The 13,801-nt window shown below is 43.5% G+C and overlaps 1 protein-coding gene across 1 annotated transcript in view; it reads left to right on the top strand.

Moving 5' to 3' along the window:
- Positions 1 to 13,801, top strand: part of ptpn20 (protein tyrosine phosphatase non-receptor type 20) — a gene marked incomplete at its 5' end in the record, with an annotated part of 105,519 nt that overhangs the window by 12,882 nt on the left and 78,836 nt on the right. Inside the window, 7 exons of the mRNA XM_080448931.1 lie at positions 5,212 to 5,304; positions 6,526 to 6,601; positions 8,694 to 8,853; positions 9,904 to 9,975; positions 10,561 to 10,735; positions 11,172 to 11,307; positions 12,151 to 12,289. Of these exons, the coding sequence (XP_080305057.1) occupies positions 5,212 to 5,304; positions 6,526 to 6,601; positions 8,694 to 8,853; positions 9,904 to 9,975; positions 10,561 to 10,735; positions 11,172 to 11,307; positions 12,151 to 12,289 (851 nt within the window). The remainder of the gene's footprint in view (positions 1 to 5,211; positions 5,305 to 6,525; positions 6,602 to 8,693; positions 8,854 to 9,903; positions 9,976 to 10,560; positions 10,736 to 11,171; positions 11,308 to 12,150; positions 12,290 to 13,801) is intronic.

The raw sequence follows: 13,801 nt of genomic DNA, 5'->3' as shown, positions 1-13,801 counted from the left end.
TACTTGAGTATTTCCAATTTCCAATACTTTTACTTATACTCCACTACATCTCAGAGGCAAATATTGTACTTTTACCAGTACAGTTATTTGAAAACTTGAGTTACTAGTTACTTTGAAGATTTTGATTATTATTACAAAACATACGTTAACCGCTTCAGCCCTATATACAGTACAGTATATTTTGGCCATTTGAAAATAGCCGATCTACAAGCTCACAATGTGACGCATTTTAAGCTTGTAGATCTGTTATTTTCAAAATAATTTATACATTTGAAAACTTGAAATGGGACATTCTGCATAATGAGTACTTTTACTTTTGGTACTTTTGGTACGTTTGATTTTGTACGTTTGATTTTGTACATTTTGAATTCCGGACTTTTACTTGTAACAGAGTATTTCTATATTGCAGTATTGATACTTTTTTTGGGACATCTAGCCCACAGCACTTCGCACAGCGCTGTGAGCTTGTATCCCTACAAATATGTGAGGTTTCTCCCCGACAGCAATGATACAATAACATAATGATAATAATAATAATAATAATAATAATAATAATAATAATAATAATAATAATAATGGATGTCATGAGGGGAAAAACTATAGATAAGATAAAAAAATGAAGTTAAAGTAGCGTAAGGACAGCCGGGTTTGATAGGATCTCTTTAGCAGCAATAGGGAATGTGCCGAATAAGGACGGTGGAGGATCGTTAGAAACGATTTGCACAGACGGCAGAAGAACGAACAAATCAATTTCACTTTTCTATTCCACTCGTCCGCCTACATTTGTGCAAGTAACATTTTGAGCAGCTCCTCTGGATTTCTACAGAGTGAGTGAGTGCGGTCGTTTGTTTCACTTTGTTGTCGTTTTTTTAGCCACATTCTGTGACCTCGAAGAGGGTTCACATTCTGTGACCTCGAAGAGGGTGTCACGATGATACGCAGACGTGGTACAAACCCCCAGTGGTGGAAGAAGTACTCACATTTCTTACTTAAGTAAAAGTATCAATACCACAATAAATGCTAGTAAAAGTCTGGTATTCAACATTTACTTTAGTAAAAGTGCAAAAAGTATTGGCATCAAAATGTACTTAAAGTATCAAAAGTTAAATTACTCATTGTGCAGCATGTCTCATTTCACAAGTTCAATATGTATACAAAATATTTTGAAAATAGCAGATCTACAAGCTCACAATACGTCATGCTTGTAGATCTGCTATTTTTAAATAGCCAAAGTACAGTATTATGTAGGATTGAAGTGATTAATGAACGTTTTGTAATAACACCAAAAATATTCAAAATAACTATGTTTTCAAATGGTTATAGTGGAGTAAAAGAACAATATTTGCGTCTGATATGTAGTGGAGTAGAAGTAAAAGTACAGAGAATTGGAAATACTCAAGTAAAGTGAAAATAATACAGTAAGTAAGTAAGTTAGTAAGTACAGTACTTGAGTAAATGTACTTGCAAACCCCCAAATAGTAAAACTATTGTCTCCGTGGCTATAGAGGCGAAGCACAGGTCACTGGGATTAAGGTCTTAACCAGAAGCCAGGCCAGGATTAGACTCCTCTGAGAGCCAGTAATAAGGTTTTCTTCTGAAGTTAAACCCTCCTCTATCTATATCCCAACAACATCATTAACTTTATCGTCACCTCACAGGTTAACAGGTGTAAAACACTGGGTGAGATTCATGTTTGTGCAACAAGCTCTACATGGTTTGTTGTTATTTCCATAAGAGAAAGGGTAGAAGAAGAAGGGGGAGGGGGGGGGCTAGTAGCCTGGGATCCAGTCTGGAAAGGCTCCTATCTCCAAGGGAGGCGGGACATGATGCCATACGGCTGTGAAAACGACCCGTGGCTTCTGATTGGTCTGTGGTGCGGGGGGCGGGACAAAAACACCCAGTGTGATCGCTGTGATTCGTTGGAACAACATCCAATCAGCAACGACGTTGTTGCCTATGGAGCATATGTAGTTCCAGTGTAGTTCTGCAAAACCAGTCCAATAGGAGCCTTTCCAGGCTGAGAGGCTGAAGTGAGAAAGAGAAATCCGCCGAACGTGAATCAGGCTGGATGCCAGGCTAGGCGGGCTAGAGAGATCAATAAACAACAAACTAATTATCTACATATTTACACACATGAGGGAAGACATAAGGTGTGGTAAGTACCTGAGATAAGATAGAAAGGTGCGTGAGCGTAGCAGCAGATATACTGTACATGATATATCCTATATGGACGTTAGTTAAAGGAGTAGTTCACCCCAAAAAATACTTATTTTCTATCAATTACACACCCCAAGAAGCATTGAATTCATGGGGATTTGTTTTTGTTTTTGTGGCATTCCTAATAATTTGATGACCGGCGGACTCTTTGAGTCTCCTACCGGATACATTAGCATCCTTCCGCCGGTAATTAAATGATTGGCTTAGGAATGCGACAAAAACAAAAACATCAATTCAATGCCTCATGGGGTGTGTAATTGATAGGAAATAAGTCATGTTTTGGGTGAACTACTCCTTTAAGGTGTGAGAAAAAACTAAAATAAACAGTGCGTTTTACATTTAGGTGCAAAGTGTCAGCGCGTGACGACGGCATCGTCCACAGGTATAGTCTGACGGTAGAGCTGGAGGGAGGCTGTTCAAAAGTATAAGCATCAAAATGTACTTAAAGTACCAAAAGTAGAAAGTACTCATTATGCAGATGTCCTATTTCACAAGTTCAAAATGGATACAAATCTTTTGAAAATAGCAGATCTACAAGCTCACATTGCGACGCATTGTGAGCTTGTAGATCGGCCGAAATAGCCGAAGTATATATAAGGCTAAAGTGGTTAATGCGTGTTTAGTAATAATACTAAAAATCTAAAAAGTAACTAGTAGGCTAACTAAAGTTTTCAAATAATTGTAGTTGAGTACAAGTACAACATTTGCCTCTGAGATGTAGTGAAGCAGAAGTAAAAGTATTGCAAATTGGAAATAGTCCAGTTGACAAAAGAGTATGCCTTTCAGAGTATTGCTGTAACCTTGGCTTAAAAATATACAAAAATGAACACTAGAATTATAGTTAATAAGGCTTCTATTAAAATAAACAAGAGCGCGCTCTACTGGTGGACTGTTGTAATTAAAATGGTTTATGGAAAGTTGCATGTTTGGAACAGTTGAAGGCAATAGTTCACCATTTCGGATATGTTTAGATTACTTAGTTTTTCTTTGTGATAAAAAAAAAAAAAAAAAGAATTTATATATATTTTATTTTTGGCCTGGGGCCGCATTGAGTGACGGTGCGGGCCGCCAGTTGCGGCGCGGGCCGCAACTGGCGGGCCGCAACTGGCAACTGGCGGGCCGCAACTGGCAACTGGCGGGCCGCAACAACTGGCGGGCCGCAACTACTGGCAACTGGCGGGCCGCAACAACTGGCGGGCCGCAACTACTGGCAACTGGCGGGCCGCAACAACTGGTGGGCCGCAACTACTGTCAACTGGCGGGCCGCAACTACTGGCAACTGGCGGGCCGCAACAACTGGCGGGCCGCAACAACTGGCAACTGGCGGGCCGCAACAACTGGCGGGCCGCAACTACTGGCAACTGGCGGGCCGCAACTACTGGCAACTGGCGGGCCGCAACAACTGGCGGGCCGCAACTACTGTCAACTGGCGGGCCGCAACTACTGGCAACTGGCGGGCCGCAACAACTGGCGGGCCGCAACTACTGTCAACTGGCGGGCCGCAACAACTGGCGGGCCGCAACTACTGTCAACTGGCGGGCCGCAACTACTGGCAACTGGCGGGCCGCAACTACTGGCAACTGGCGGGCCGCAACAACTGGCGGGCCGCAACAACTGGCAACTGGCGGGCCGCAACAACTGGCGGGCCGCAACTACTGGCAACTGGCGGGCCGCAACTACTGGCAACTGGCGGGCCGCAACAACTGGCGGGCCGCAACTACTGTCAACTGGCGGGCCGCAACTACTGGCAACTGGCGGGCCGCAACAACTGGCGGGCCGCAACAACTGGCAACTGGCGGGCCGCAACAACTGGCGGGCCGCAACTACTGGCAACTGGCGGGCCGCAACAACTGGCGGGCCGCAACTACTGGCAACTGGCGGGCCGCAACAACTGGCGGGCCGCAACTACTGGCAACTGGCGGGCCGCAACAACTGGCGGGCCGCAACTACTGGCAACTGGCGGGCCGCAACAACTGGCGGGCCGCAACAACTGGCGGGCCGCAACAACTGGCGGGCTGCAACCGGCGCCAGTTGCCCATCCCTGCGCTAAGGCATACATGGGCAACTGGCGGCCCGGGGCCACATGCGGCCCCCACCTTCACTTAATGCGGCCCACAGGTTAATATCAGAATAGTGATATATTATTGATTTCAGCTGTTATGATTCCAAACATGCAAACATGACCTGCTTTGATTACTTCAGTCTATATTAGTAGCTTAATGACTAGTATTAAAATTCTATTGTCTTTTTTATGTCCAATTTGTTTGTATTTAAGTTAAAAAAGTTAACATAAGTATAACTAAATGCATTTGAAATTAAATGAAATTAGAGATAAGAGGTTTCTGCCCGACATAAACTACATGCAATGTGGCCCTCTGGAGGGAGTGTGGAAATATAGTGGCCCTCTGGAGTGAGTGTGGAAATATAGTGGCCCTCTGGAGTGAGTGTGGAAATATAGTGGCCCTCTGGAGTGAGTGTGGAAATATAGTGGCCCTCTGGAGTGAGTGTGGTAATATAGTGGCCCTCTGGAGGGAGTGTGGAAATATAGTGGCCCTCTGGAGTGAGTGTGGAAATATAGTGGCCCTCTGGAGGGAGTGTGGAAATATAGTGGCCCTCTGGAGTGAGTGTGGAAATATAGTGGCCCTCTGGAGTGAGTGTGGAAATATAGTGGCCCTCTGGAGTGAGTGTGGAAATATAGTGGCCCTCTGGAGTGAGTGTGGTAATATAGTGGCCCTCTCATCATAAAGTTGCCCACAGCTGCGCTAAGGAAACAGGAGATAGGCTCCTGCCCCTATGGGCCTCAGGGCTCGGCAAGGCTAATTTACTTATACTTGAGTACATGTACTTAGTTACTTTCCACCACACTGGGTGTATATGGATGTGTGGCTATTTCTTTTGCGACAGTTTATGTCTATGCAGGGCCACTAGAGGGAAACAGAGAGGAGTTTTGTAGAGACTTCCTCAGCCCACAAAGTGTGTTTTGTGTTGTTTCAGGAGGAAAGAGAGGACCATTATCAGAGTTCAGCGAGGGATGCGGGAGTGCTGCTGAAGGGAGACGATACTCCACAGACTCTGACTCAAAGTCAGGTAAGAAAGGCCCTTATTATATAGTCTTCCATGACTGCTCGAACCGTTATCCATTCAGCTATATATATATAAAAACAGAAATGTCATCATTGTCATCATTGTTTAACTATGCTGTTGTCCACGCTCTTTCTTTCAACCACTGTCTTAAAAAAAAAGGTTCTATCTGTGTGCTGTATTATATTTCTGCTGTATTACTATTGTTGTTTAGTACAGTTATGTAGAGGTTTATTTAGTACAGTTATGTAGAGGTTTATTTAGTACAGTTATGTAGAGGTTTATTTAGTACAGTTATGTAGAGGTTTATTTAGTACAGTTATGTAGAGGTTTATTTAGTACAGTTATGTAGAGGTTTATTTAGTACAGTTATGTAGAGGTTTATTTAGTACAGTTATGTAGAGGTTTATTTAGTACAGTTATGTAGAGGTTTATTTAGTACAGTTATGTAGAGGTTTATTTAGTACAGTTATGTAGAGGTTTATTTAGTACAGTTATGTAGAGGTTTATTTAGTACAGTTATGTAGAGGTTTATTTAGTACAGTTATGTATAGGTTTGGGTATTACTATTGTTGTTTAGTACAGTTATGTAGAGGTTTGTTTAGTACTGTTATGTAGAGGTTTGTTTAGTACAGTTATGTAGAGGTTTGTTTAGTACAGTTATGTAGAGGTTTATTTAGTACAGTTATGTAGAGGTTTATTTAGTACAGTTATGTAGAGGTTTGTTTAGTACAGTTATGTAGAGGTTTGTTTAGTACAGTTATGTAGAGGTTTATTTAGTACAGTTATGTAGAGGTTTATTTAGTACAGTTATGTAGAGGTTTGTTTAGTACAGTTATGTAGAGGTTTGTTTAGTACAGTTATGTAGAGGTTTATTTAGTACAGTTATGTAGAGGTTTGTTTAGTACAGTTATGTAGAGGTTTATTTAGTACAGTTATGTAGAGGTTTATTTAGTACAGTTATGTAGAGGTTTATTTAGTACAGTTATGTAGAGGTTTGTTTAGTACAGTTATGTAGAGGTTTATTTAGTACAGTTATGTAGAGGTTTATTTAGTACAGTTATGTAGAGGTTTATTTAGTACAGTTATGTAGAGGTTTGTTTAGTACAGTTATGTAGAGGTTTGGGTATTACTATTGTTTAGTACAGTTATGTATAGGTTTGGGTATTACTATTGTTGTTTAGTAATTAGTACAGTTATTTGGGGTATTTTTGTGTGTTTTTGCAGGGAGTTTACCTCAGAGACCTTGGAGACAAAGAACAAGGAGCTCTACCTCAGCTTTATACTCGACTGCTTTAGACAGGTACGTGTGTGTGTGTGTGTGTGTGCGTGTGCGTGTGCGTGTGTGAGCGTGTGTGTGTGTGTGTGTGTGTGCACCCGTGTGTGTGCATGTGTGCGCGCGTGTGCATGTGTGCGTCTACTTGTGTGTGTGTGTGCGTGTGTGTGTGTGTGTGTGTGTGTGTGTGTGTGACACAGTATGGTCTCTGTCGGGTGGAAACCTCATATGTCCAAAACAGTTTATTTTCAGGATTCAAATAAAAAAAATATCAAAACTAGCAGATCTACAAACTCAAAACGAGCTTGTAGATCTGCTACCTTTGATGCCTTTGTGTGATACTGTAGTATGATCAAGTAGGGCATAATTTTAGAATATGGAGATAAGAGTTTCTGCCCCGACAGCGCGATGATGATTTGCTGCTTTTCTCTTACTATTACTGCTGTTGTTCTGGTTGTTGACGCTGCTTTTATATGTGGAATCAAAACCAAAAGAACGTTTCTGTCTCGTGTAGCTCGTATAGAACATGTAACCATACACATCTGGAATCTTTGAATGTTGACACGCACGCACGCGCGCACACACACACACACACACACACACACACACACACACACACACCATTGGTAAACGCCATCCATCAGACCCGTGTAAAACGCTATCCGTAGCCACAATAATCTGGTGCTGTGGTGTGTTAGGAGGCTCTGCATCATTGATGTACAGCTCACTGTTTGCTGAGCCAGTACATCTTCAGAGGAGTGTGTGTGTGTGTGTGTGTGTGTGTGTGTGTGTGTGTGTGTGTGTGTGTGTGTGTGTGTGTGTGTGTGTGTGTGTGTGTGTGTGTGTGTGTGTGTGTGTGTGTGTGTGTGTGTGTGTGTGTGTGTGTGTGTGTGTGTGTGAGAGAGCGCGTTGTGTGTGTGTGTGTGTGTGTGTGTGTGAGAGAGAGCGCGTTGTGTGTGTGTGCGTGAGTGTGAGAGAGAGAGAGTGCGTTGTGTGAGAGAGTGCGTTGTGTGAGTGTGAGAGAGAGAGTGCGTTTGTCAAGTCAGGATCTGAGAGGAAGTGACGCTGCCTAAATCTAGTGGTTCTCAAAGTGGGGTCCGGGGACCCCCAGCGGTCCTTTAAGGGGGTGTCAGGGGGGTCCGCAGCAAAATGAGGAACAGTTTAATTTCACTAATATTTCTATGGATAGAAGTTATTATTAGCTCAATGAGAGAATGTAACTGTATACTGTTTCACTCTCTCCACTGTCACCTCCTGCACCTACAGTATGTTAGACAGCTGTACAATGATGTAATAAATCTAATCTAACATCCAAAATCTTCACTTATGGAACAAGATATTTTCAATTAGGTCATCTGTAGCCAAATACTAGCCTTAGATCAAGACTATCGTAGATGGATTTTATCGATTTTGACATTTTTTAATCTACGAGAGTCTTAGCGACCCCCCCCCAATCAATTTGCCCTGGACTTTCACCAGTAAAGCCCGTACTTCTCCGTACATGTAAAAAGTATATAAGGTGCTTACCCGGTTGCCCCAAATGTTAACTAGCGGTCCGGATTCTTTGTGCAATGTATTAGTCCGTATTTTTCAATTAAAAAGTGTTTTAATCCTGCCCGTGGCCGATTTCTGTCAGAAGTTCCCAATGGGCGGTAGTGAGGGGGCGCATCTGGTGAAAGACGGAATTACACTCAATATAAACAGGAAGTAAATGAGGGGGGAAAATGACGTTCGGCCACAGGCGGGATTAAAACACATATCTATTGAACAATACGGACTAATTCATTGCACAAAGACTCCGGACCGCTAGTTAACATTTGGGGTAAGCGGGGTAAGCACCTTATATATTGCATTTGTACATGTTCAGAAAAGTACGGGCTTTACTGGTGAAAGTCCAAGGCAAACTGGGGCAGTGGTCGCCAAGACTCTCGTAGATATACAAATGTCAAAATCTACGATAGTCTTGATCTACGGCTAGCCAAATACATGCTGCATCAATTTAGGGGTCCGTGACTTGGAAATGTTGGAGAACCGCCGGTCTAAATAGATTGACGTTCCACTGTTACTGATACCACTGTGATCCGTCCCCCCACACACCCCCCCTCTCCTCCTCATCCAGACTCCCTCGTGACCTCCGTCACCACAGGGAGAGCACCTGTAGTTGGGTGGGCCGGAGCCCCCATCACCACGACATGTCCCCCAAGGCCACCGGCCGCTCACAGAGTCCCTCCATCACATTCAGCGAGTCCTCGGCCAGCCTGACCCCGAGGAAAGTCAAGGTAAAGCTACACCGACCGAGCCTCTTATCTTAGTCCAGGGGTCTTCAACAGGGGGTCCGGGACCCCTAGGGGGTCCTCAGAGTTACTACAGGGGGTCCGCCAAATCTTTGTGTGATAGGATTTTTTATTTTACCTTAACCACTTGAACCCTAGCATCCCTTCTCTGAGGAGAACTTTAGCCAAAAATAGCCGATCTACAAGCTCACAACGCCTCGCGCTGCGAGGCATTGTGAGCTTGTAGATCGGCTATTTTTGGCAAAGAGGTAGGTGTGTAGAGGGAAAAAAGGAGGGACAGCGAGTGCATTTTCCGGCAGCGGCAGCTGCCGCGGAGCTGCCGGGGGCGCCAGCTTTGGGAGTGTGCTGCGTTTGTGTAACGCAGTCCCCACCAATATTATTTACGATTCTGTGCCTATCGGTACATAACTCGGACGGCGCTTAGTCGACTAGCAGACCATCGGCCGGTCGTCGCGGGCACTCGCGCCTGGGGCCGCTCGGGCGCGACTCCTTGGCCTCAAGGTCTGCTGATTCGGCGCGCCTCCGTCATGGTCCAAAACTATACTTTATCGGCGGAAAAAAGAAGTTGACTGCCGCTCCTCCACCGGCAGTTCCGAGGCAGTTCCGCTGCTCCGCCGGCAGCTGCCGCTCCACCGCCGGCAGCTGCCGCTCCACCGCCGGCAGCTGCCGCTCCACCGCCGGCAGTCACTGCCGGCAGCTGCCGCTCCTCCACCGGCAGTTCCGCGGCAGTTCCGTGGAAGCTTCCGCTGCCGCAAAATGCACTCGCTCCTTCTGGAAAAAAGAGCAGACCAAGTAAACAAAAAAAGTTTAATCTGAAACACAATTTTATAGAATATAGAGGAGGGGGTCCCTGCTTCATCTCTCTCTCAGCTAGGGGGTCCTTGGCCTGATAACGTTGAAGACCCCTGTCTTAGTCTTATTGTTTTCATTTCATTCTTGTGGAACATGCCCCAGCAACATTTCACTGCTTGTACCTGTTTATGTGACACAATAAACCCTCTTCATCTTCATCTTCATCGTTGGTTCTTATCTCAGGCATTGGGTCCCGAGTTCATCCGCATGTCGGAAGAACCGCCCGTCATTCTGGAGCTACCGGGATCACTTGTGGTAAATGTGTTAAATTATTCTTGGTGAATAATTTCTGTTTCCATACAAATGCAAACATAGGTTCTTATGTTCGGTATTTACAGTAGCGCAGCCGGAGGAAAGAGAGAAAGAGAGAAAAATCTCTTGAACCCAAAACCAAATGGACCCTTACGGGTCCATTTGGTTTTATTTTACGCTCTCAAGAGTTAGATTATTGTTAAACATCTGCATTACGTAATTTACAAGAATTCTACACAATTAGAGAATTGTTATTTCGATCAACATTTGCCTATTATTATCTTTCCTAATCGGAGATTAAATGCCGAATAAATAATGGACCTTGATATGAAAACGGTTGAAAACCACTGCTCTACAGTGAAAAGGTGGGTCTTTAGCATGCTTTTAAAAGTCCCTATAGGGGTTGGGGGCAGATTTGATGCTCAAGGCGAGTTTGTTCCACGACTTCGGTTCCAACACAGCAAAGGCACGGTTGCCCGTCCTTTACTGTGTTAGACGGTTGTCTGTTGACTGTGTAACTGTGTGTATTGATGTGTGTGGGTGTGTCTCTGGGTGTGTCTCTGGGTGTGTCTCTGGGTGTGTCCACAGTCTAAGAAGGGGCGCTCGGGCGCGGCGCAGAGGGAGATCAACGTCATGCTGCTTAACGGCCAGACGGTGGTGGTCCGCTGTGACCTCACCTCCAGGGGGAGGGACGTGTTCGACATGGTGGTGGCTCACGCCAACCTGGTGGAGCACTTCTACTTTGGCCTTGCCTTTCTAGACGGTAAGGAGCACAATAATGATAATACTGTCCTGTATGCTGATAATACTGTCCTGTATGCTGCTTTTGTTCATTTGTCTTTCTGATTGCATTCTGTTGATTGTTTTATTTGCCAAAAGGTACATTATACGCACACGTCTTTTTAAAAACATTTTCCGAAATAGCAAAAAGAAAGTGCAGATCTACAAGCTCACAAGTCGTCGCGATACAACGCGTTATGAGCTTATAGATCGGCAAATTTTCCACTGCGCGACACCATCATATGACAAAGTATGAAATAGGGCTTAAGTGGTCAGAACCATTGGAAATGGTTACTCAAATACTATCTCATTAAGAATGTGAAACAGGAATACAAATGTATTTTGTAGACACATTGCTTTTGAGCTATTATGCCTGTCTTACTTCTGTCTAAAACATGTTCTGTGGTGTCATTTCACAGATGAAGAATATTTCTTTTTGGACCATGAAACAAAAATCTCCAAAGTGGCTCCTGACAGTTGGAAAAAAGAGCACATGTCCCCGTTTATGCTGTTTCTACGGGTCAAATTCTTTGTCGATGACATTTCCTTAATTTTGTAAGTGGTGACATAGGTTTTTTACTATTACTACTACTACTACTACTACTACTACTACTACTATTACTACTACTACTACTATTACTACTACTACTACTACTACTACTACTACTATTACTATTACTATTACTATTACTACTACTACTACTACTACTATTATTACTACTACTACTACTATTACTACTACTACTACTACTACTACTACTACTATTACTATTACTATTACTATTACTATTACTATTACTATTACTACGACTACTACTACTACTACTACTATTATTACTACTACTACTACTACTAATGATAATAATCTTATCATAGGTATCTGCTCTGAGGTGTATTTTAGTGTACACAATAACAGTCAGCATCTGTTATATATTGTCGCTGTCTGGCGGGAACCTTGCATGTCCAAAACATTAACTTTTCATGAAAGAAATGATCTGTGTTCCAATGGATCCAATATTGTATTATTTAGTCACAAGCTATTGTTAATACTTGATACATTCATTTTTATTTGTTATTTTTTGAATCACAGAAAGACCTATTTTAGGATTGTCATTATACTGTAGGTGAAATCTTCTGAAAATAAAAGAAATGATCAAAAATAGCAGCTCCACCAGCTCACATTGTGAGCTTTGTACATTGGCTGTTGTCGCTACCTTTGCACGACACTGCCATATGATGAAGAAGACACTGCCATATGATGAAGAAGACACTGCCATATGATGAAGAAGGCCTTTCATTCATTCATTTAGGCAAAACAATATGAAATATGGAGATACAAGGTTTCTGCCCCACAGCGACAATACACCTTTTTACTAAATGTTGGTTTTTGTCTCCCAGACACAGACTGACTCGCCACCAGTATTACTTACAGCTGCGTAGGGACATCATGGAGGACAGATTACACTGTAATGAGGAGACGGGTCTGTTCCTGGGAGCACTCGCTCTGCAAGCTGAGTTCGGGGATTACATGCCTGAGGTACTCAATCTGTCTTTATTAGATACTAGGGATGTGACCCTATAGGCTTTTTTTTTGCAAATCGATTATTCGATTTGCAGTAATCGAAAATGGCATCGATATTTATTATTCATTTTCAATTGACTCTCACCCTCATGTTTGGAATTTGCATCAAAGCTGTAATGTTTTAAAAGCCATAGTTTCAACAACGAAAGGCTTTATTTAAAGTAAACATGTGTTGAGGCTACATGACAATTCCTAGTCATGTCCATAATTCATAGTTACAATAGAATTGTGGTTTATTTGTTTACGTATTGATCGGAGATATCGGAGAGAGAGAGCGGACAGCAGAGCTCACTAATAATGCTGAAATAACACATCCTCCTCCTCCTTCGACTACATGGGCAAATGTTATGCTATAAACCCCCCCAGTGTTTTAGTTATGGAGTTTGATCTGTCTGAACTATGAATCTGCACGGAGACGCTGTTTAAATGCTACGAGAAGGCATTCTTTCCTACCCAAATCTCTCTCTCTCTCTCCTTGTGCTGTCTTCGGTAACGCTGGGCTGATGTCTTCATGGATGGCTCGTCATTCATCGTCACGTTGGAAGTATTAACGCTACCATAAACCACCATCGATCGTACACAGTCTGCGTTTCTTCCACCACGTTATCCGTCATCATGGATATCAACAACACACTAAATCCATACAGCCCTACGACGGTGCAGGATCAACAACACGTCGCGTTATTATTTAACTTCTCTTACCGTAACATGAGAAGATTGATGTACACACTTAACACTGCATTTTGCACTGCAAAATCTGGTTTGTCGAAATCATCCGACATCACACAGGTTTCCAGCAGCAGCAACTTGTGGGAAACATTTCATCCCGTCAAAGCCACTGGAAACATGTCCCGACTTTACGTCACCTATAGTAAACCTTTCTGTGAAGACCGTTTTCAATCGCTATAGTTTCAAATCTTTCACGCAGCATGATACGCGTTTTCGTAAATTATGCTCCCATTAATGTTTAAATTAATTATAAAGAAGGGTATACTTCTACTGGTTCTACTGAGTGAACACCCAACCCTCGCTCTCCTTCCACCCAAAAGCATTAGATGATTCAGCGCTGATAAATTCCAAGATGGTGGATTTGAAGTAGCTGAACTGCAGGCTTCAGAAGGGGTCTGTAAAAACCACTGGGTGACGTCACATCACCATTGTCCATATTTCTCACAGTGTATGGGGAGCCCCATCATGTCAACCTTTGACACAGGGGAGTCACATCTTGTTCAATGGGTGCAACGCATTCTCACTCCCAAGACGGCAAACGGGTGACGGCTAGGGGCAGATTTGACCAAATGGCAATCGTGGGTATACCCGCTACTACACATAGGGGGGGATATGAGTTACGATCCTGTCTCTATCGGGTCATAACTCGAACGGCGCTGAGTCGGCTGAAGCGCACTTCGCAACGGCTCGCTCGGCGGTGCCTCTCGTGGCTGGAGTCACCCTTTTACGTCTTGGGTT

This window comes from Gymnoscopelus braueri (assembly GCF_963280865.1).
Source record: "Gymnoscopelus braueri genome assembly, chromosome: 14".
NCBI lineage: Eukaryota > Metazoa > Chordata > Actinopteri > Myctophiformes > Myctophidae > Gymnoscopelus > Gymnoscopelus braueri.
The sequence above is the reverse complement of the archived record's forward strand: the minus strand, read 5'-3'. Positions and strand labels throughout refer to the sequence as shown.